Source organism: Protomyctophum parallelum (assembly GCF_964188405.1).
Source record: "Protomyctophum parallelum genome assembly, chromosome: 9".
Classification (NCBI taxonomy): domain Eukaryota; kingdom Metazoa; phylum Chordata; class Actinopteri; order Myctophiformes; family Myctophidae; genus Protomyctophum; species Protomyctophum parallelum.
This window is the reverse complement of record NC_139706.1, coordinates 28,022,202-28,047,181: the sequence shown is the minus strand read 5'-3', so window position 1 is coordinate 28,047,181 and position 24,980 is coordinate 28,022,202. Positions and strand designations below refer to the sequence as shown.

Sequence of the window (24,980 nt, the reverse complement as noted above, 5' to 3'; positions counted from 1 at the left end):
GTTCATGTACTTTTGTATTTGCATTGTAATCCCCATAGGGGGATTTTAGATTGCCTCATGTAAGAACAGTTTGAAAAATAAACAAATCATCCCGGCCGTTTCACTCATATGGACTGCTGATGTTATTCTCCATAGAGAAACACTTCCATGAACTAGAGGATGAGCGGGTGACGTCAGGACGTCGGCGGATTGTGTAGGACCTACAGTATGGTTCAAGAGTTATAGGCCAAAACAAAAAGTGGGCTGGTAAAAGTGTCTTTCTTGGCCTACTTTAAACGTTTGACCACTGTTCTGACCGACCAACCGACAGACAGAAAGAGGGCCAAAAACACAATAGCAATAATAGAAGATCAAGCTCCCAATATGTTGCATTGCAATGTGTTGTCCCATATGTGGCTCAAGTGGTTAAACTGAAACAGCTGGCAGTCCGTTGTAGACAGCATAAGTATGTCTGTTCCCTGCTCTGTTCCAAAAAGCCACTACCAGACTAGTCCCAGCAGCCCCTTAGATTAAAACAGGCAGGTCTCCGGTCCCCTGGACAAGACACTCAACGTGCTAACCAAGAATTTGGCCTGACAACTCTCTGAACCCATGCTGCTCACCTGGATGCAGTGTCTCTCACACACATAATAGCCCCATTCACGACTACCCATAAATGGGGGTAATTGCTTGCTTGGAACACCTTATTCGCAATTTCAAGCAATCTGGAAAGCAAATCATAGTATTCGCTTTGTAATCGAAGGTCTGGATAACCCTAACCCTAACCCTGGCATAAACATTTCCAGTTGCAAATCATTCTCGCACACATATGACACCTTCCCATGTTTTTCTGGTGTAATCTGCTGCAGAAACATACAGTATGAAGGTGTCATACTATATGTTTCTGGTTTAAATTGGCAGGTGCAATCAAGTAAACTGAACCCAGAACTGGGTATGCCACCTGTTATCTTCCGCAGTCTTCAGAAATGCAGGGTTGTAGCCGGGTCGGAATGCAGTGGAACGCTGTCCATGCAGGTTGAGAACCCCTGGCTTACAGGACATAGGCACAAGGTTATAATAACTAAACTCTATTTAGACTAGTTTGGTTCATCATAACTGTCTTATTTAATCTTAAAACGGTAAGCACAGTGAGTGCCTGCAGCGACATAAAAGGAAGAGTGGATTGTTTCCGTTGTTGGGCAGATGGTAACAGGATAGGTGGGCACCAATGAAGAGTGGGCACCTCAGTGTTAATAAAATTCATGTTGTTTTCCCAAATGTGATGAAATAAAATATTTGGAAAAGTAAAGTAAAGCATACATGATTAGAACATGCTTAAACATTCAATGGATGGATGCGCTTGGGAACTTAACACCTGCTGTGACAGCACACAACTTGTGCCTGCTGCTGCTCAATGCATTGTTAAATGATTCCTAAAGTGTATAATTTATGCAGCCGTATATATGAAAAAAGATAGGCATAGTTGCCAGGCCAGAACAGAGCCACAAGGCATAGAACTGCAGCATGGCAGAATTGTTTTCAGATTTCAGGTGATGCAATCTGCATGTGTGTATTGTGTAATCTAATTTAAACAGTCAAGTACAGTACATACCTTATAGCCTGGTCCAAGCTGATGAATTGCAAATATCTGTGCTGGATTGAGAGCTTCACTGAATACATAGACGGCTCCTAGCTGTCCGCAGAATACTCTGTTAGCGTCTGCCGTCTCTGAGGACCCCAGGAAACATTTATCATAACTCTGGGAGAGAGACAGAGAAGAGAGGTCATGACATTTCCCCATGATAGGAGGAACTACATTCCAGCTTCACAATTGAATAGGAAGACAAATAGACACAGGAAAAACACAGGCTTATATAGAGCAAAATGTCATTGGCAAACAGTGCCATACTGAGCCACACGTTGTGAACAACCCACTGCCGGTCGGCTTAATCAGTTTTATACAAAGCCTGCAGGAAGTGCCAATGATTGTAGATGGATTAGGCAACCCACAACAGTTTACAATATGCATCAGTTGCATTTTACCAGATTTTGTCCATTTTCCTCCACGTTTGTGGATAAAAATACTGGCACATTTGCATTTTATTTAAAAATAATCCAAATGTTCCCTAAAATCAAAGTTGATTCAGAAATGTATTCTTCATTCTTCAGGGAATTCCCTGAAGACATTGGCTTATTTTTAATACATTTCCAGCATCATGGCTATGAGTGTGCAGCCTTTTTCTTCTTTTTCTAAACACCATCTAACAGCACAAATATTTGCAGACACAATACAAATTACTATTTACCTAATATAGGTTAAAAGAAATGCATAATAAATAAATACGAAACAAAAGAACAAAAAACAACCTTCAGCCCTGAAATACTGCATCTTTTCCATGTGCACCTTTCCTTTAAAAAAACAAGGCTGCAAACATGAAAACCAGAGTTAATGTGTGTTTGGGGGAAATCATGCTTACATCATTTGTGTTGACATTCCATGCCATGTCGCCATAGGAGACCAGTTGTCCGTTAACGTAGCATCGTATCTCACTGTTCCTCCAGCGGTTGTAGATGTGGACTATACTGATCATGTACCACTAAGAGTGACAATAAACACAATGTAAAGAGATTTAATAACCTATGCACTGCATCGAAAATGGAAAATGCTGCATTTATATAGTGATTTACATATTAATTAAGTGCAGCTGGGAACATTGTATGCCCCAGGTGATATGCCCCACTAGTAGTTTAAACAAGACAAGTGTCTAATAATGATGTGGCTTCTCTGTGAATCAATTTTGTCATAGGATAAATATGTAATTTTGATGACATTTTTGATTGTATGGTTAACAGTTATAATAGGCCACAACTTGAATCAGCCTGTTATAACACCACAATGAGGCCGATTTGAAACATTTATCGCGAGGAAGCTGCAGGTGAAAATGTCGATTATACGAACCTTTTGCATTTGTGGTGCCCCCCCTATGGGCAGCAGAGAAAGTGATTTTGGAGGTGTGCTCTAAAGATGGATGTTGCGTACATGAAGGCACTATAATGTTTTTGTAAACATAGGTCCCGCCCACAAATGTTTGCAGCTAATTACATGCAAACAGTATGGAATATCAAAACAGATATGACAAAATTAGTTAACCCATTTTGTGCGGGAACCCCTTTGTTGTGTAGCTGTATAGTGGGGGAGTGAACTGATGTTCTGATGACATTTCCTCTGACAAAAGGCTGAGGAAACACTCTTTTCTGGAGTTATTCTTTTTTATTTATCTACTGTAGTTGGTTTTGATGAAGTACACTCACAAGACCCAAACAGGATTGTGGGAGACTGCGGCTCTGCCAGTCTTGACTCCCAGTGGGAGTCAAAACCACAGCCAGGTTTTAGCATATTTGCTTTCAAATCGGACCCAGGAGGAGCATCGTCGGCAGCGGTAACTTAGAACTAAATCTACACCAAGGCAGAACAGAAGAACATGTTCCCACTTCCCAGGTGTTAACTGAATAGATGCCAGGTACCATAGGGGGTCGTAGGTGCTGAGTGCCAGACAAATTAACGAAATAAGAAAAGACGACGAGCTCTTGTTCCATTTGAACCGGAAGTAAAAGTCACCCATTTTCGTGCCACTATAGACGTCCGTTGTGTCCGTCTGATCTGCGTTTACTTTTTTTATCGTGTGATCTCAAATTAGGGTCTTATCAAGCCCCGAATATCGCATTTTGGCGCATTATGAGCCATACTGTTAGTAAAGTCAGCGTGCACGTACGTGTGAACGGATGGATTTTGCCCGTTTCTTCCATGGAGGCTAGCGGGGGCTAACAATGATGCTAAAAACAGGGGAATATATATTTTTAAACTCTGGATTAGGCAAATTAATCCAAAGCCGTCTTAACGCCTGTGGCTACCTAGAGAGTTAGATATAACTCTGCCATAGCCATACGTCTTAGGCACTAAAGAAATGTTGAATTTTCACATTTAAAATTGTGGAATGAATCGTATATACTGTAGCTGAACCTACAGTATCATTCTATTGAAAGGAGGACATGCATTGGCAGCGTTAGGCCAGATTTTCACATCCCTCTCACAATATAACGGTCAAATTCACCCTTTAACGACCAACAAGTGGTTAAGAATCAGACCTGTACTGTAGTACAAGCCCTTCATTATAGGAGCCTGAGAGTGATTAGAAATACCATAATAGTTGCACTTACCTTCCTGGGCTGAAAGTCATATTTCACACAGTGCTGGAACCCTTTTCCTTTTGACTTGAGTGATGTCACGATCAAACAGTTGCCAACAAAATGTGCAGAGTACCCGATGCCTTTACTCGTTCGAAAGCTGTAAGTGAAAGTTCATAAATAAATACTGTGAGTTGTTAACTTGACAGGTGGAATCAATCCTGCCACACTAATAGCTAACACCGTTTGCACACATCTCACCATGCAGAAAACCAACAGCATGCCTGTCCAGACATCAACCACTACTTTGCATTCATACAACTGTCATATTTACAGTACAGTACCCATTTATATGAAATAACACATTATTGCGCAAGCTCAACAGCCTACGTCAAAATCGTCATGTTGGCGTCTTTTTACGCCAACAGCGTTCACTTAATGGGGCCAGTCCTTCACAGTGACACACGCGTTACATGAACCACGCGACCGGGATGGTTTCTTACCCCTTAATGTCGTGAATTCACTAGCAGCACTCGCAGCTGTACAGCTGGGCATATGGGAGCTGGGTCTGCATAGTGGCCAGGAGGCGGCCGTGTGTGTGTGTGTGTGTGCGTGCGTGCGTGCGTGCATGTGTGTGTGAGGAGGAGGAGCAGCCACGCATATCCTTCTGGGACAGAAACTTGCGCTAAATAGTAAATACTGTTATTCATGACAGCAGCAGCTGCTGCAGCCTCTGATAGCTACTGTGCTAAAGATGCTAAAGCAACAAAATAAACATCCATGCGCAAACCAAAACAAACCAGGGTTGCCACATATCGTGGATGTGAGAGTGAAACAAGGAACCAGGTCTATAAAAATGTTAATAGGCCAGTTCAAAGTAGGTAAATCAGAAATGGTCAGAAAATTAGTCTTAAAATAATCAATTATAGTGCTGACTGTCAAACTTCGTTGTCTAATGTTTTAGAGCAGTGGAACTCAAACATTTCCATGTCAAGGACTACCAATATTTTAAAGCAACTTTACAGTCCAAGTCCAAAGTAGCTTATAATGATCAGACTTGGCAACACTGTCTCTAGGGGCGCGTTCGGAAACGCGCACCGGGAATGTGGTCAGTTTGTTGAGTGTGGTGGGCGGTGACGTCACAGAGTGCGTTCAGTGTGCCTTATTTCCGAACGACCACAGCTGTGACGCATTCACACGAATCACACCGGCCAACCCCAGCTTCAGGGTAGGGTCGCTCAGTGCGTGCACTCGGCACACCCGGTGTGCAGCGCACTGGATTTTCGAACGACAACGCACTGAGTGCACTGAATAAACGAACGACAAGAGAGCACACCAGTGCGTTCAGGGCGCATTTCCGAACGCGCCCTATGTTGAACGTTCTACTTTACAAGCTCACACATATGAAATATATTGTTGTATTATTTATTATCCATAATTTGAATCTTGAAACTGAGATATATTTTATGATAATACTGTTAGCACAGTCATCATACTCCAAGAGCATACAAATGGAACCAAATGGACCCTGATTTTCAGAGTTAAATTAACACTGATGATAGTGTACTCCCAGAGAGCAAATGGTATCAAATGGGGGTCTGTAGCCTAATGCATTTCAAACTGGGGGTTCTTGGTATTATATTGTCTGCATATCTTATCAACTTGGGGTGAATATTTCACCAGAATACTTTACTGAATATTTCACAAGAATATAACACAAGAGTCAAATGTACGGTCAAATGTAATCACAATATAGGCTACAGATGTAAATATATTTATGGGGTGTTGCGCTGTCTATTAGTGTGGCAGGATAACAATAAGAAGAAGAAGAAGAACAACAACAACACTAATGACAGTACAGTACAGTGCAGAGGACAACATATACAGTACAGTGCAATACTAAGGAGTGCAGTACAGTACAAAGGGGTACAGTACAACATGTGAGCTAAAAGGTGTACCCATGTCGTATCATACATGGTCACCTGTAAACTCACTCATTTACAAACAAGCTCACATCACAACAATAATCACAGTAATAATCACAATAACAATACTAATAATCATAATCATAATAACAATAAGCTTTGTAAACTCACTCATTTACAAACAAGCTCACATCAGAACAATAATCCATGTAATAATAACAATAACAACAATAATAATAATAATAATAATAATCATTGTAAGAAGAAGAACAATAACAACACTAACAGTACAGTACAGTACACTACACTACACTACAGCACAGGACTACAGTACAGTACAGTACAGTGGACAACATTACAGTACAAAGGGGTACAGTACAGCACTCGCATCGCCCTCCCGCTATTGCCTTCTTCGAATGGCGCTAGGATGAGCGAAATTCTAGTTTAATTTAATCAACAGACAGGGTGTAATGGATGTACAGTACAGTATGGAATATGGAATGTATGGATGTATGGAAGTGTCTGATGGAATCATAAAACATGGGGTGGTATCTGTAATATTTGAATTTGCCTAAACATATTGTTTATAATAATTTGGTTTCTATGCCATGTTTTCACAATGTCCCCTCAACATCATTAACTTTCATGGTTGAGTCTAGCTCAAGATCTTGAAATAAGGAAAAGTTGCTATTTGACTTCATAGTGTATTGTTGCACTATGAAGTAAAACAGCAACCTCCTGTTACCATAGGCAGGATCGTGAGGCAGGTGCCAGTGAAATGCGCGAAAAAGCAAAGAAGAGCAGCCCTCTTCCGGTCGACCTGGAAGTGAGCAAATATCTGTAGTCTACCCTTACTCTAGTCTAGGCTGTGGACGATCGCCAGGAGGATTATCATCATTAGCGTGAGCTTGGATTAATGTTTTATAAGCTCCCAAACATGCTACTTTGTCCCATTTTGAGTAATAAAGTACTGATCAAAGGACTTTGATTTAAACGCATAGCGGCAAGCAGCACACATAGCTACAGTACATGTATGTAATTAATAAAGAGAAGAAGAATGGGTTACAAGACAATCTCATCAATAATGTCAGAAAGAACGCACAGCTGCGGAGCCTCCACAAAACTTGCAGTTACATGACTGATCAGCGGATGGCTAAAGTCACTTACTACTACTTTTATTACTGCAAGTGATTCCATTCTCTTGCAGCCACATTGTACCTCAGTGGGGCTTTCTGTAGTCGCCTGTGCAGTCTCTATATCACACATACTGTAGGTTGGGTTCGCTCACTGCACTGTGCAGGATGGACTGTAGTAAACATCAAGTACTTTTTCCCTCCTGGATCAGAACATGGATGACGTGATGTGAATTAAGCCATATTGGGCCCCAATACGGATATAACATAATATCGGATCGGTTACATCTCAAAATAGTATATCTCAATATACTGCATCAACAAAGTAAACTGTGACCAGGGATGATGAGCAGGGAATGTGCTGACATACACCAAAACAAAGTGTTAAAGTAAAAAATGTATTTTGTGTCCCCCAAGGGCTGCAATAGGGTATATGCACAGCAGCCAATTTGGAAATAACCACGGTATACTAAATGGGACAGAGCCTTAATTAGTATCATCAGTAATACAAGTAACAAGTCGGAAGAGGCCCGGAAGTAGGAAGCATTATTTCCAAAATGGCTGCTGCTGTGCTATGCAATAGAGTCGCAGTCGCCCGGAAAATAATTCCACATTCATTTTCCTCAGACTTTTCAAAAAGTATTTATTTAAAAACGTTTACGCCATGGACAAAGCCAACTCTTGTCGTGACAAATCATGACGATAAACAAAATATTGTGTTTGTTGTCATGATTTGTCACGACTCGAGTTGGCATCGTACGACGCTTAAAAGGTCTTTAAATAAATACTTTTTTAAATGTCTATGGGGAAAATGCATTGGGAATTATTTCCTGGGCCTGGCCAAAGGGGGCGGGAAACACCTTTCTAACTCTGAGGAGACCGGTGATTTGATGAGCCACTCTGCAGGAGATGAACCACAGGTGTGTTGTCCTCCCCTTGTTAAGCCTTAATTAAGGAAATTTAATTGTTTTGAGCAGAGCCTGTTTTCTGTCTCTTTAATAGTTCATTAATACATTACAGCGCCCAGTGGAGCAGTTAGGGGCCAAGTGTCTTACCCAGGGAAAACTTCAATACGCCTGGTTTTACAGGGTCAATGTCACTGCAACCCATGCAGTTGCGACTGCCGTCTTTCAGGGTCCATTAGGCTGTTCTCGGCAGGGTGGAATTCCTAGACATCCAGTGTTAAGCACTGCCTCTGGCAGTCAGGAAGATTGAAATGGAAATGAGTTATGGAATTTTGAATGAATAGTTCTCCATCAATCAAGTTCTTGGCTAAATGTTTCTGCAGCACTGTCCACGCCCACCGTCATCCCAGGTCACAGATTGGTGATATTAATTACTTGACCTGTGCATACACAAGACGGATATCATTCAGCACAGTAGCAGTCATCCAGAACACAGAGCTGTATTTACTGTACACTGTACGAAAATGTAATGTAAACATACTGTAGCTGAAAACTACCACCACCTCTCTTCTTGCTCTGCTTGGGCGGACAACAACCTCTTCACACAACCACTCTCTGACTCAGTTTATGTGCATTACAGTGTACCCCCTTTAAATCCTCCATCATACTGCCAGCTGCTGGGATCAACTGAAACAAAGGTTTGCTGCTTTGCCAGGGCTGATAGAGAGAGATTTTATGGCTGTGGGATGCATGCAAGGCATGAGAGAGATATGAAGTCCCAGGCCTGCCTACCATTGAGTTTGTCATGCTGTTTCAGTGGCAGGGGACCTGCCTGCTGGTGATTACACAGTACACACTCTCTTCCAGGATAAGAGAGAGAGAGAGAGAGAGAGAGAGAGAGAGAGAGAGAGAGAGAGCGAGCAGCATCTCTCCCTCACTCCCTCTTTCTACCTGCCTCTTAAACGCAAGTAACAATATAGTCTACTTCTGAAAGGATATGTTTTCCTCTCTAGCCCTGACGCTGTGCTTTGAGCTACTGAGAACAATGCATGAACAGGATTAGCAAAACATTTGTACTGTTGTAGGCTAGGTAACCGGTTTTGTAAAAATGTTAAACGACAACAGGAAAAAATGAATGACAATTTGGGTTTAGCCACCTCTATTATCTCTTTAAGTTTCTACACATATGAGAGATTTACAGCAATTCCTTCCATGGGTAATTGAATTCGTTCATGTACCCAAGTGTTATCCAACAACAGCAATGGCATCAAGCACATAAATGGGCTGTAAGTGTCATTTTGGACTAATTGGTAAGACAGTGTTTTCTCCTCTGGTAAGCCTGCGCTATCTTTTCCACTTAATTATCATTTGTGTTTCTGTCTTTTACTATACCTCCCACTCTATTGTATACTTCCCTCTTGAGGCTTCACTCCCCAGTGAGAACAATAGCTGATAAACTGCACTTCTGGGCTATTGATCTTAGCACTAATTACACACAAGCCTCTACAAGGGTGAGGCCTCTGTGCAGGTTCTGCAGACAGCGAAAACGAAAGAAATTCGTAACTATAAATAACTTAACTATAAGTAAACTTTATTTAGAAAGCGCCTTTAGAAACAAGAGTATATATGCTGAACAATAAAAACATTACAAAAATAGAAATAAAACTAGAAAAAGTGCCCTTCCGGGCACAGGTCTCCACCAGGTTATCCACAGATCCGTGCAGTTAGAGGTAAAAACACTTTTCGGCCAGTTATAGCGCCACCTTGAGGCTGAGTTGAAATTGTTCATGTGGCATTTCGTCCTCGGCCTAGTGGGAATGTGGGTGCACAATTTCACGGAAATCACGCGATGTGTTCATGATTTGCAGCATTTTGTTTGAAACTGAGCACTCCTGTGAACTTTGGAAGCCAATCTTAACCAATCAGGATGGAGTCTGATAAATCTGAAAGACCCGTTTCGTTGAATGGCTCTAGAGAGACTGTGTACCAATTTGCGTGATGTTTGGACAAAATCTGTAGGTGTACTGTGCAAAAACTTGTTTTGCACAAAGCGGCCTCCTGGTGGCGCTATAACAGGCCGTTGTGGAAAGTTTGGGGCAGAGGTTCATGGTTGGCATCCAGGGAGTGTGTGTGCAAAATATGGCATCGAAAAACTTGTTTTGCACAAAGCGGCCTCCTGGTGGCGCTATAACAGGCCGTTCTGGAAAGTTTGGGGCAGAGGTTCATGGTTGGCATCCAGGGAGTGTGTGTGCAAAATTTGGCATCGACCGGGTTAACGGTGGCTGAGATTAGCTGTTCACGGACGGACACACGGACACACGGACGGACGGAGTGCAAAACATACTCTCCCCATGCCTTCGGCTGGTGGAGACAATAAACTTAACATAAAGTGCCTTAGTGAGTAAAACCGAGTTAAAATATATAGATATAAAAAGGACAAATTGTTCCAGAGAGTGTGAGCTACAACTGCAAAGGCTTGGTTAACCTTGGTTTAGCCTAGATTTCAGGACAGTCAGAAGTAGTAGACAGGATTGGACCACATTAAGTGGTCCAGTATGATGGTGGTGAGACCAGCTAGGTTTGGAGAAAGTCGCACTGTGGAAAAGACAGGAAGCAGAGCTGGAGGTAGCAGAGACTCAAATGTTGAGGTTCTCTCTGGGAGTAACAACGATGGATATGATCAGGAACAAGCAGTGGCGTACACAGACATTTAGAGGGGCAGGTGCTCAAGTGAAAAAAGGGCACCTTGTGCAGTGTGTGGAACCGGCCGGTTGCCTTAATAGTGTGAGATTTATAGAATGTGGGGCCTAAATAATATATTAGAAGCTTTTTTATCAAGAATTGATCATTGTCACCATGGTCCACATAATGTACAAAATAAGAAAAAGAAACTTCAAAAGGTGCTCTAGCACCCCTAGTGTCTATCTGTGCACGCCACTGGGAACGAGTACATCAGAGGTACAGCGACTGTTTGGAGATAAAGCCAGAGAGGCCAGACTGAGATGGTGTATACATGATAGTGAGTATATCGGTAGAAGGATGCTGATGTTGGTACTCCCAGACAGGAGGCCTAGAGGTAGACCAAAGAGGAGATGTATGGATGTAGTCAAAGAAGAGATTAAATTACTTTAGTTGGTGTGAGAGAAGAGGAGGCAGAGGACAGGGTGAGATGGAGGCAAATTATTTAGCTGTGGTGACCTCTCAAGTGAAAAGCCGAAAGGAAAAGAAGAGGACCACGTTCTTTACATGCAACCAAAAGTTCTGAATTGATCATAGAAGACTCCTAGGTTTTTAAGCTTGCTTAACATTACATTTGCTGCTAAAGTACTCTACCAATACAAAGTATAACCCTGTAGTGTTCCACCTACTGTAAGTCAGTCTGTACTCTGTACTGAAGCACAATGGCTTTAATCACAGCTAATCTAGCCTAATTCCCCCTTTGCCCTATTAAACCACATTATCTGAAAACATTAGGCCCTTTAGCAGATATAATTATAGTCTTGCAGGCTGCCAAAGGTTTAACCTTGAAAACAAAAGTTTGCATCATAATTTTGCTAATAGATGTACTGTAGGCCAATATTGGGAACAATATTACTTTGTCAATGATACTGCTGGTAGATTTAAATGATACTGCTATAGTTTTAAATGATACTGCTGGTAGATTTAAATGATACTGCTGCTAGATGTAATGATACTGCTGGTAGATTTAATGATACTGCTGCTAGATGTAATGATACTGCTGCTAGATGTAATGATACTGCTGCTAGATGTAATGATACTGCTGCTAGATGTAATGATACTGCTGCTAGATGTAATGATACTGCTGCTAGATGTAATGATACTGCTGCTAGATTTAATGATACTGCTGCTAGATGTAATGATACTGCTGCTAGATGTAATGATACTGCTGCTAGATTTAATGATACTGCTGGTAGATTTAATGATACTGCTGCTGCTAGATGTAATGATACTGCTGGTAGATTTAATGATACTGCTGCTAGATGTAATGATACTGCTGGTAGATTTAATGATACTGCTGGTAGATTTAATGATACTGCTGCTGCTAGATGTAATGATACTGCTGGTAGATTTAATGATACTGCTGCTGCTAGATGTAATGATACTGCTGGTAGATTTAATGATACTGCTGCTAGATGTAATGATACTGCTGGTAGATTTAATGATACTGCTGCTAGATGTAATGATACTGCTGGTAGATTTAATGATACTGCTGCTAGATGTAATGATACTGCTGCTAGATGTAATGATACTGCTGCTAGATGTAATGATACTGCTGCTGCTAGATGTAATGATACTGCTGGTAGATTTAATGATACTGCTGCTAGATGTAATGATACTGCTGCTAGATGTAATGATACTGCTGCTGCTAGATGTAATGATACTGCTGGTAGATTTAATGATACTGCTGGTAGATTTAATGATACTGCTGGTAGTTTAAATGATACTGCTGGTAGTTTAAATTATACTGCTGGTAGATTTAAATGATACTGCTGGTAGTTTAAATGATACTGCTGGTAGTTTAAATGATACTGCTGGTAGTTTAAATGATACTGCTGGTAGATTTAAAACAAAGGATGCTGCTGGTAGATTTAAAACAAATGTCTACGGTTTATGACACTTACTCCGAACTTGCACTTTGGAGGATGCTCTGGAATACTGCTAAAATACTAATTTGTAATTATACTCATTATGTACAGGTAATGAATACTCACCAGTAAAGGTATGGTTTATCCTTGTCAACATTTATATTGTTCAAGGGATCCATTCTGAACCAGGTGTTGAGAGTGAACCCATTCTGATAAGGCCACTTAGCAATAGGAGGTAAAGCAATGGCCTGTGGAGTGTGGACAAATGGAGTTAGATGATCACAATATACAAAATACTGTAGAAGATTATCTCACTGTACAGTAGTGTAACAGCCAAGGCATCACTTCGTACATGTATCTTCATGTCTTAGGCTAGCCTATCACTTTGTTGCCACAGGGCTTTGCAGCCTGTCATGTCACTTTGCGTGAATGCAGCATTATGCTCCACATCACATCATAAAAAGGACAAGCAAAACTCTTTCACTGACTAGTTCAGCACGAAAAGGATCACTTTTTTTTCTTAGAGGTCATACATTAAAAAGAAAATTGCTGTATTATCCAAAAGTTAATTGTTAAAATTAACCTGAAAAGTTTGGGAACCCTTGGTATAGGGCACAGCAGTCATGTTTCAGAGATTGTTTCTTTTTGTTTTTTACAAGTTATGAAAGTACAGATTGTAAGCTTTCAAATTATGTGTCATTGTTTTAAATTGTTAAAGATGGAGTGCCGTGATTTTTTTCCACACTTAAACATGATCATCAGGTGTATTTAGGTGTATATGAGGTATAATTTTTTCAAAAGTGTACAGTATTTGTTAAAATGATGGTTTTATGTGGACACACCCACCAGTTAATTAGGTATGCGTGAGTTTAACCGTAGCACCACCCACCTAATCCAGTCCCTCCGCCTCCTCCTTTAAGACCACCCACTTGTCCTAGTCCCTCCCCCTCCTTATAAAAGGACAGCCCATGGCTCTGCCCTTTTGTTTACAAAATGACAAATTGGTGTCTGTAATGTAAAAAAAAGTTAGAAGTGAACACTTCATATTTCTGAGATATCGTATAAGCACCATTATGCACTTATACTGCCACCATCCATGTATAGGCATATAATCCACGCATCCATACCATATCAGATCTGTTTTTTCTGATTTTTTATAATCATTTATTTATTTCCTCCAATTATATTGACCCTATTGTCGCAATCAGCTCAGCTCATCATCCAATTAAATCATAGTTTAACAGCAGAAACAATTAGTTTGATAGATCATTTAGCCTACAATATATTGTAGGCTATTGATTTCCTCCAGCTAAGCACCCTGGCATTAAAACTGTCCTTTATCTGACTGCATTGAGTTTCAGAAAAAGTCGCCAGATTTAAAGAAACAAGCGGCCAGGTCCACAAAAATATGTCACAGAAATTGCCATGAATATTTATGAAAACGTTTCAACAACACCAATCCTTTTAACAACATATTAATCTGAGGGTCCTTCACATGAACCATTGGTCAAGTCAACCACATCTCCCCTGAAAGTTACTTATATGAAAACAAGCCCAAGTCGCTTGTAATAGCCAGACATGGCAACATGACTTCCAGCGCGACACAACATACTTCTAATTCTTGACTTTACAGCCTTGTATAAGTATTAGGACCTACATATACAACAGCCAACAAGAATGCACACTGTGCCACTACACTCTGTATCAAAGCCTGACCACTGTGATTATAAAAGAAACAACCTACTCCTTGAGAACAACAAGAGCAACTATACAACAGAGCAGGTAGAATATAAGGCTGGTTTGTTGTGGTTTCCTTGATTAATCCTGAGGACCCGACGTGAACTTGCTTCCAATCTAACGAAAAACAGTCTGCTCTGCTGTCAACTGGTAATGTGTGAAATGACTGTTTGAAAATCTGCCACACAGTTAGACACAGAGCAGCAAACTGCCTGGCTGCGCCGTTCAGTTCACACGTGTGTATGTGGCAGGCAGCTCCGCCCACAGAGGTTGTCGTATTTAATGTATAGAGGGGGAGGTGCGTGTGTGCGTGCAAATTTTTTTACGTCACACTATCCGTGTTTACTTTATTGGCCCGTTTGACCGTCAAGTTCAGCCTCCAGGAAGAAACCCTAAATACAAAGTTATTACACCATTGGACATAAAAATGTCTAATGAAGTACTGTCACCCCATAGACACATGAAAAGCTGGAAGAATACAAAAATTGTGGCACTCCATCTTTAAAAAAAGATAATATACTTATTGATTTGAATTCTAAAGAAGCTGATAAAAAGCCTGTCACGCATTTGTTATCTCACACCACTCACAGTAGTTACTTGTTAAGGACAAATTATATTAGCATTTTGTGATCCTAAAAGTGCTGTTTGTTATATTACATGAATTCTTCAAAATTTGACTTGACGTTTGCCTACTTGCAGCACTTCATCATAAAACCCTGTCACAAATGGGAGAATGTATACTGTAAATGGTGCATTTTGTAAATGGTGCATGTACAGTATATAGCGCCTTTATCCAAGGGGCTTTACAATGATTGTGCATTACATTTCCCCCCTTCAGCCTTCACACACATTCATACACTGAACCTTCCGGGTCCAAGTGGTCGCTCTACCTCCTGAGCCACTACTGCCCCCATAATGTACTGTTATACAGTATGTGCAAATAAAGCTAAGCTTTCATCCCCAGTTAAATAGTTTTCCTTCTTTATTTAAGGACATCAACAATCATGTTATACAACATTTTTCAAATAGCATTTCTTCGTCCAAAGGTTATCATTTTTAAACCGAGACAAAAACCCTTGCCACTACAAAGTCTGGTCGCAAAGGTATTATATATTTCACTAGCCTGGGTTTCAGCCTAATTGGCTGCGTTCCGCGGATCTGAAAATGTCACTGCACTAATCAGTCTCAGTTCATTACTACTGTACTACTGTAATTAATGTATCTTCCTTGCTGACATGTTTGCACTATTGGTGAGATGCGAAAATACTTTTCGCTGTGCTGTACTTGTACTGTACATTGACAATAAATTGAATCTCATCTCATGCGTCATCAGCCAGCGCCACTCTGTCCATGCTTCTCTTTTTTTTTTAATCTAAATTTTTATCCCACGATTTTGTAACCCAGTTTTCTTTTCACCCAGTGCCAATTATCTAATGTAATCCTGGGCGCTACACTTCCTCTGCCAACCTGGGGGGGCAGCGGACTGACCTCATGCCTCCTTCTATGCATGAGGAGTCCAAGCTGCTGTCCATGCTTCTCACTGTTGAAAAACATAGAGCCGTTCGAGACTTAAAAAGAAATCCTAAGTTAAAAAGTGAATGATTTAGTAGTCCACTGTCACATTCAGTAGTACAAAACAATGGTGAGTGTGGGGTGAGTTTGGTGAATGCCGTAGTGAAGGACGTTGCAGGACATCAGCAGTAGCTGTGCAGTGCGCATTGATACGTCAAACTGGTAACACAGACCAATCAGAAGCCACGGTTCAACATTTCAACCTTCATATGTCCCGCCTACCTGTGGAGAATAGGAGACTGTCCAGACTGAGTAGCGCAGTGACATTTTCAGATCTGTGGAACGCAGAGAATCAGGCTGGAACCCAGGCTAATATTTCACCCAATTAGACCAAAACTTTATACATTTCTCCTTCCGCAGTATGAGAGGGAAAGTGATCTGTTCCATATTGTAAATATAATTTACTATATCTATCCATTCTTTTATGGTGGGGGCCTCAGGAAGTAACCAGTCCCCAGTTCAAAATGTACCATAATATTATAAGTGACTGTGAAGGACTTACTGCCGCACTGCGACCAGGAAAGTTGAAGAAGGTATCTGGACCATGTCTCTGGGGCATCTGATTGAGCACTGACAGCAGTTTGATTGCATGCTTTGGCTGCAGGACAAACAAACATAGAAAGAGTACTTACTGGCAAGCATTACAAAACAAACAAACACTGAAAGATTATGGACGAGCTACATCATTTGGAATTTACTCCGCCCGTACATCAAGTTTGGAAAGAGCCAACGTATGTCAAAGATACACCAGACACATCATAGCATGGGCACCAGATATACATGCTCTAAAAATAGAGCTCCCAAATGGAGACAGTGGAGCAAATCTGCGCACTTATGATCACTTATGATCTTATGAACAAACACTATTTCTGAAGGACTGCAACCTTCATATATATGTCATAATTTGTTCAGGAATATGAAAGAAGACATGATTCATTGACAGATTTTTCTATGCAATAATGCGACAATGTAGGTAAATAGTGTCAGGTATCTGTTCACGCTCGGAGGTATCGCATGATTTGGTTGTCAGACTGGCAATGATGAACAGTCTAGATACTTTGGCACATTCATAAACTTAATTTTTGCTCTTTAGATACCGCTATAACATTTTACAAAGTATTTTACAAAAGGTCTCAATCGATTCGAAAAAGTAATAATTTGAAATCTCTCTCTCATTGACTTGGAATGCATTCCATCGAAGTTCCGGCTGTAGTTGAAAAATTATGCCGGTGTTCTTTCCTTAATTTACCTTTGTTGATAAATACCAGGAACCACATGTTGACTGCAGACCGTTAATGAATACACCACTAATTTGCAGCATGTAGATAGCAGAACAAGCCCCAGAACAGTTCTGTCTGATGTGGGCTACTGTAACTCGATTGTCTATGTCACACTAATTATATGGCACCCCTCGACCAAAATACATTTTCAACTGGAAAAGTGTTTTTCATCAGAAAATCAGTCATTTCAGTTCTGCATAGGATCACACAATACTGTTCAGCAATCTGGCGTGTGACTTACCCAGATGCCTCCTTCTCCTTGCAGAATACTGAATAGGAGCTTTAGCTCCTTGAGTGTGATACTGTAGCTTGCTAGCACTCCCAGCATGTCCACCAGCAAGTCTGGAACAGCAGCATAGCAGGCAGCATAGCACACAGACACAGACACAGACACAGACACAGACACAGACACAGACACAGACACAGACACACACACACACACACACACACACACACACAGAGGGGGAGGAAAAAGTGAAGAAAGCACACAGAGGGGGTGGAAAAAGGGAAGAAAGCAATCAGAAAATACATTACAGTATAACAAATGTAGTTACAGAATTGCGCTTCATCCCAGAGGGGCGGCTTTGATGGCACAAGGGAATTGTTACAGTAAGTATTCACATACAGTAGTCCCCATGAGAAGATAATGAACTGTCAATCCAACTTATTATACACTATTCATCCCAGAGACACTTCCAGCAATGTTAAGCCTTAGTTAAGCATAGTTGTGCATGGTCTGACCTTGTAGATCTTCTTTTTGTCAGTGTGTGACTACTGTACAAGTATAACTCAGGATTCAGGAACACATTTCGTCAGATATTGAGCAAAATACCTAAAGGATGTCCATATTGTATTTGGCTGTAACTTAACTGGAGTTTGATGTACTGATAAATCCATTTCACACAGAGTGTACAATGGTACATTTCACTCTCAGTTAAATGTTATACAGAGGCTTTTAAAATACAGATTTGCTATAAATAAAGACAATTTACATATTCCGTGTTTCAAGGGTACAGTCTAGCTCTTCTGCATTATGTGTTGCCAATGCCAAATGCTGACGCTATGTACAGTACTATACCACTGCATCATGCTCAGACATGTTAGACAGTCTAAGCAATATTGTTCTTATATTGGAAATTGGAATTAACTTAACACTGACAAACCAAACACACAACATAATTGTGGTCACTATAATTGCTACAGCATTGAGTAAGGTGGCTATTACCTTAAAGGACCACTTCACCACTTTTCAACCCATCTTCATATAATAGATCCTCACTAATAATCATGATAAAATACAAAAAAAAAATTCTACTCAGTCTATGTCTCATAGGAGGGTTGTGAGCAGTTCAGAAACCCGTCCACCAGTGACATCATCGTTAGGCAGATTTTTTTTAAGCAACTTTTTTTTTCTTTTTTTTAAACATTTTTAGATTTGTATTATCGTGAGAACGATGGCTTCCTTTTTCGCATTGCAACTTTTCACGACTAGAAAGCCTGCAGTTTCTATTAGCTTTGATTCCCCATTGATGATGTCACTAGTGGACGGGTTTGTGAACTGCCCACAGCTCTCCTATGAGTGGTCCTTTAAATTTAAGCTATCAGGAAAGAAAATTAATATTGCCTTTATACTGGGGTAGCTTAAAGACAGCTGGAGGGCAGTCATGCATTACCAAAAAGCAAGGCAGTAAATATTTCATTATTCTCAACTTTTGAGTAAACGGTGCTGAAAATGCAATATTCGTTTAACTGCTATTCAATGTCTTTCTCCTTTTTCCATCTTCTTTTTTTTAAAGCTGCTGTGAAGCACAGCTGGTCTATTTCCGTGTGCGTGCGTGCGTGCATATTTCAGATGAATATGCAGCTGGTTTTCTCTACCTGCAAGCTTGTGGCTCTGCTATTTAAAATAAAAGCTCACTACACTGTGCGCCACCAAAACTAAGAACTAGCGTATAGTGGCCAGCGGATTGTCCATTCAGTAGCGCAACCCTCATCCATAGGAATGCAAATGTATGCCATTGTCTTATGGGGTGCTAGGAGTGGACCATCACCTGTAGCGTGGGACGCAATAAGTTAGTACACTACAGCCCAACAACGCTTTATTGTTCCCACTCAATTTAAAGCACCGTCATTAGGGTACTACTTCCCAGCGCTGTATAGTTTTCCCCATACTATCCTTAAGCAATAATTGAGGGTGTTCTTTATCGGCATTAATGCACACCTGCGATGTCCAGCAGAGGTCCATGAGCATAGGTGTGTGTACGTACACACACACACACACACACACACACACACACACACACACACACACACACACACACACACACACACACACACACACACACACACACACACACCTCATGTTTTCTTAAAGCATCCATCCCCATCAAACTACACCAACTGTTTCTTTCACATTACCCATGATAAAAAAAAAATCTATATTATGCTCCTGAAAGAGTGGCTGAAAGTAAATTTGCTCTATAGCAAACTCTCATGCTATTATACTTGAGCCCTGGTGCATAATGGTTAAAGTCAGCTCTATCAGGTAATCTCTGTGGGATTACCAACTGCCCCAACTGGAGGTTTTCCAGCATATCAATTATGGATACAGTACATTCACTATGGATCTTAAAGAGTGGGACTTTGGAGATGGATAGGGTCTTTCCACAACTTTTCGTTCTCACTGTAATTCAAAATCCAGGTTCATTGCAGGTCCACTACTGTATGCTAAAATCTGCTGCAAAGCACACTTGCACCAGAGTGCAAGTCTGAAAACAAGCAGGAGTTTGAGAGTCTACAGTACATCTATAGAGCGTCGCAGTCCCGCCCCCTTTCAGAATGATGAGTGGCCCAGCTGCCCAGGAAATTCATTTTCTCCATAGGCTTTAAAAAAAGTATGTATTTAAAGAAGGTTATGGCACGGACAAAGCCAACTGGGATCATGACAAATCATGACAATACAATGTTTTGGGCCGATCAAATAATTTATAAGAAGAAAAACAAAACAAATATGTTGTATCCTGCCTTTATTTTCTTCTTTCTAATTATTTTCTTTCTAAGCATTCAAATAATTCCAAATGATAAAACCTCATTAATAATACAGAAAAAAGGGAATATCTGTTTTATATATCATATCATTTATTTTAGTCTGGTCTGAATTGCGCCCTATGGAAGGCAGAAACACACATAATAATCATAGAACTAGAAATACAATAAAGTGTCAGCAGATTCTGCCTCAAAAGACAGTTGAGAAAACCCCAGTGATTTTATAGAGGAAGAATGAACCACAACTCCACTGGAGCCATCCCTTTGATCTCGAGGAGTGATCAGTATCTTGACTCAGGAGAAACCAGAGTCCTCCCCTGACCTCCCGTTCAGCTATTTCATACTTAGTTTGAACCGTATACTGTACAATACATGTGTGTTTGTGTTCAGTGATGGGAGAATTATGGAAGAACTTAGATAGCATTTTATGTAGACATGGCACTATATAGTGTATGCATAGTTTCATTATTTAGATATTCCACTGTTACGTTCTTAGCTTACATGATTCATAACAATGTTTAATGTATATGATGTATTGCCATGTTTTTGTTCTTGCTTAATGTAAATCGCTCTTCTAAATGTCTAAATTTTAAATTGAGAATGGGAGTTTTTTCTGACTTGGATACACTGTTAGTTAAAGGAGAACTTTGCTGATATTTAAAGTGAGTCCTATCGTTCTATTGTGATGAGGACATGAAAATCGGACAGAACACTTGCAGTACAATTTGTGTGGTGAGAGCCAGCCACAGAAAACTCATTGAAAAATGACATTTCACTGGTGCCGATTTTATGTCAAGTTTTCACATAATAGAACGATATTATACAACTTTATATACAACTTAGATACAACTTTGGGGGGGGGGGGGGGTTTTCAACCAAGGTTCATGTTTTCGGTTGTTAACAGTTTGACTGCGGAATTAATTAATTGCAATGCCCTGTTGACTGCCTACATTTCCCTAATCTTTGAAGAACCACCGCGCCGACATCATCGTTCCTTTTCATGAAAATCCGCTATAAAATTGTGTGATTCTTTGTCGTAGTGTTGAAAAATCATCCAAAGTGGCGATCAGCAACACAGAGCGGAGGAACAACGCACCCGCTGCGCACCATTGCATTGGGCCTCAATTTCCCAGATCCCTTTGCATGCCATGCGCCGAATGCGTCACCTATCCCACTCTGTCCGATGGAAACCCTGAAAGTCTTAAAACTTATTAGAAACGCAAATGAAAACCTAAATCGTGTAACTTGTTATTGGGAGGGAAGCTGTTCTACAATCAATGGGAGGGAAAGTGTTAACTGACAAATGTGTACCTGCGATCATGTCATCCACGGAGCTCATCTGGAGGAGCACCTGCTGGATGAGGCCCACCTCTGTGCTCGTCTGCAGGTTGCGGACACTCTTGCGAAGGACGGCAGTGAACATGCTCCAGATCTCCGCTTGGCAGGTGACGTCACAGTGCTCCAGCAGCTCCACCATGCAGCTGATGCTCTCTGCATCCTGGATGATGAAGTTCATCTCCAGATCAAACTCGCCACCCACCAACTGCACAGAGGAGGGATGTGAGGGAGGGAGGGAGGGAGACATGGGAGGAGGCAGGAAGGTGCATGAGAGAATATCTGATTTAGTAGCATGCGGGCACTGCACAGCACTGCGAAGAGTGAATCCCTTTCCCTCTGAAAGCTTCCGATTAGATTTTAAGGACCCGTGGATATTTGAGGTCATTGGATGTTTTAAAGTAACATCGGGGCGGGCGAATGGGATTGGGAATGCATCTTATGTGGGCCTATTGCCCCTTTAAAATCTATTAAAAAAGTAGAAAAAAAATCAATAATACCATTCTTGAAGTTCAGCAAGCATGAAATTGGTCATCTCAAGAAGAGCACGGTATGTATGGGGATGACTGAAAACACATTAGTTGGTGGGCATCATACAGGCAGGTGGAAAATACATGTGATTGACCGGCAATAGCCATGCAGGATCAAAAACATTTACTTTACAGGGGTTGTGGTGGTCGTCCATTAGAGTTTGTGAGATTGTTTTAATTCTGGGTTCAGAGAGACATAATGGTGTTGTAAAGAAAGTCGAGTTTGTGTTAAACTAACAGACAGGCAAGACAGCATTTTATCTTTAGTGTCAGGAATATGGACGTATTTACAAGCCCAAGAAAAAAAGAGTCCGCACACCATTTTCTGCACCCAGAAATATCTTTACATTACGTGGTAATGTTTCGGGCCGAAAGGGCTTCGGCCCGAAACATTAACACAAGTTAGAAAATGGTGTGCGGTCTCTTTTTATTCTTGATCTATTACTTTGTTTGATCCTGCCTATTAGGGTATCATTATATAGGTCTGTGTGTCTTTTGGCTGTTTTTCAGCCTCCTGCAACATAATCTAAAAGCCCACAACAGAACAGACACAAACCCACCCACCACAACTTGAAATGTATTATATTTATTTGTATTATATTATCTATACTTAAGGATACTGTGAGAAAGAACCCTGTTTGAGGCTGGGCCAGCTACTTGGGTTTACATTTGTGCAGACAAATCCGGTTATGTTAAACTATGCCACTTTATCCATGCCCATTGACCAAGATTGGAATTTAGCCAGAAAGCCAGAAGCCATCTTCATCAGAAAGCTCAGGGAAAAGAGGCAGTACTCAGTGAACCAGTACCAATGGTATTATGGAACATCACGTCTTAACTTATGTCTGAGAGGGGGAGCAATATGCAGTGAGCTGGTTCAGTGACCAAGCTGTGCAGGCAACTCAGGCCACAGCATGCTGTAACAAAGCCCTTTGTCTAAATATAGCAGCCTAAAGTACGTTAACTGGAATGCAAAATGAAGAGACTGCTGGCCACTTCTACGTACAGTCTCTCATTTATGGTAAGATTCCTCACTGCAGACCACCATCGGTACCGGGCAGTCACCCTTGTACAGTCAAATCAGTGATAGTCATTTAACCGTCTTACTGCTTACAATCCACCAATTCAAATCCAACTGTCAACTGCTTCTATTGTCTTATAAGGATATAAACCTTATACGTATAAGGTATAAACCTTATACGACGACAGAAGCAGTTGGATTTGAATTGGCGGACCCTGTTTTCTTTGCTTGGCCTTTCCTTCTTCAGCAATCCTAGACCGGTTTCGTGCTTGCGCACTGCCGTTCACTTCTTGTATACAGGCGGACTGAAACGGCTCATAAGTCTAAATCTACGGAGCTCTCCATGGTTGCGACAAAACAAAATGTTCAGAGGTCTTTCCTGATTATCCAGTGATCCTAGAGCAAGGATGGCCTCATTTTAGCTCGCTAGAATTGACACTAATACCGGTATTTAGCATCTAAAATGGACGCCAAAAACTGACGTACATCGGCAGTCAAACGCTGGCACTTTCATCCACCAAACTTAAAATGTGCCCAGGGTGCATTTTTTGTCAAATTAACACAGATGTCCTGTATATGGCCACTGTCCCGCCATAAAAAGCCAACATGGCATTAATGTTTCACCCAACCACAATAAACTCAAAACTTTGATGCTTCAGCATTTTCTCAGATAAAGCATACAGTATGGTTTACAATTACATTTTCTGCCAAGGCAGAAAAACTGATTGTGTAGCCTACTGATGGGACAAAATGCCTTGAAAATAAAATAATATATAAAGTCTAATTTCACATGAATCCCCTGTGGTACTGTTTTGTAATGATTTCTGTGAAATTGTCTCGGTAATTACCACTAAAACAAAAGCGTTACGTGATCTCATATACATCATTCAAAGAACGAGACTGCTGTACGTAAAGTGTAGGCTGGTCCGCAATCTCACCGTGCTCCTGACCTGTGCAACATTATTAATTACACCATTCACAAGAACACAACTCTTTTGAGAAGCAGTATCCCGGAATAAACCCATTGCACTGCAAAAGGTAAATGAAATCATATGATTACACACTGACTCATCAATCATGTTCAGAGGTAATTCCTATGCCCAGATAATTTGTCACTACCAAACCTCAGTAATGACAGTAATTAATTGGCTAGCTAAATCTTGATTTATTTCTTACCCCAACTTTAAAATGCACGTATACAGAACTAACATTGGTAGACATTTATGTATGCTCCTTTTAAAAGACAAACAAAAAAGCAACATTTAAAAATAAAAAAAATATTGTTGACAAACACCAAATGGAAATAAAATTTAACGTGATGGTGCACTTGTTTTGTGACAGCATCGGAATGTTACTAGGAAAGCTTTCAGATACAGGAACGAACACTAGGAGTTTATGTCAGTTTGGCTCAGCTTCAATGAATGACAGCTGAATGTGCTGATGTGATCTAGCCCCTATCCAAATTCAGTTTCAGTGACACTCAGAGAGGATGGAGATATTGATATAATCACGCAGAGTGCAGCTCTGTGATCTGCCATCTCCAGTATGCTCACCCACTTAAGATACAGATGCACACTGAATTACTGTAATAACAAATAATCTCCACCTACACTGACAGCACTTGAGTCATAACACAAGGCTTTTCAGGGCAAATGGAATTGGTGCTGCAACTGTTATTGTCCATCCAGCGACTCTACTCTGAGTCTCTCTCATGTGACTGAACTTC

General features: G+C 40.8%; 1 protein-coding gene across 2 annotated transcripts in view; it reads right to left on the bottom strand.

Annotated features, from left to right (window-relative positions):
- Positions 1-24,980, bottom strand: part of nbeab (neurobeachin b) — a gene marked incomplete at its 5' end in the record, with an annotated part of 282,517 nt that overhangs the window by 202,034 nt on the left and 55,503 nt on the right. For both annotated transcript variants that reach the window (XM_083774126.1, XM_083774125.1), the window contains 7 exons: positions 1,592-1,738; positions 2,457-2,576; positions 4,198-4,324; positions 12,861-12,982; positions 16,546-16,641; positions 17,565-17,665; positions 21,680-21,911. In XM_083774126.1, coding sequence (XP_083630252.1) covers positions 1,592-1,738; positions 2,457-2,576; positions 4,198-4,324; positions 12,861-12,982; positions 16,546-16,641; positions 17,565-17,665; positions 21,680-21,911 — 945 coding nt within the window. The remainder of the gene's footprint in view (positions 1-1,591; positions 1,739-2,456; positions 2,577-4,197; positions 4,325-12,860; positions 12,983-16,545; positions 16,642-17,564; positions 17,666-21,679; positions 21,912-24,980) is intronic.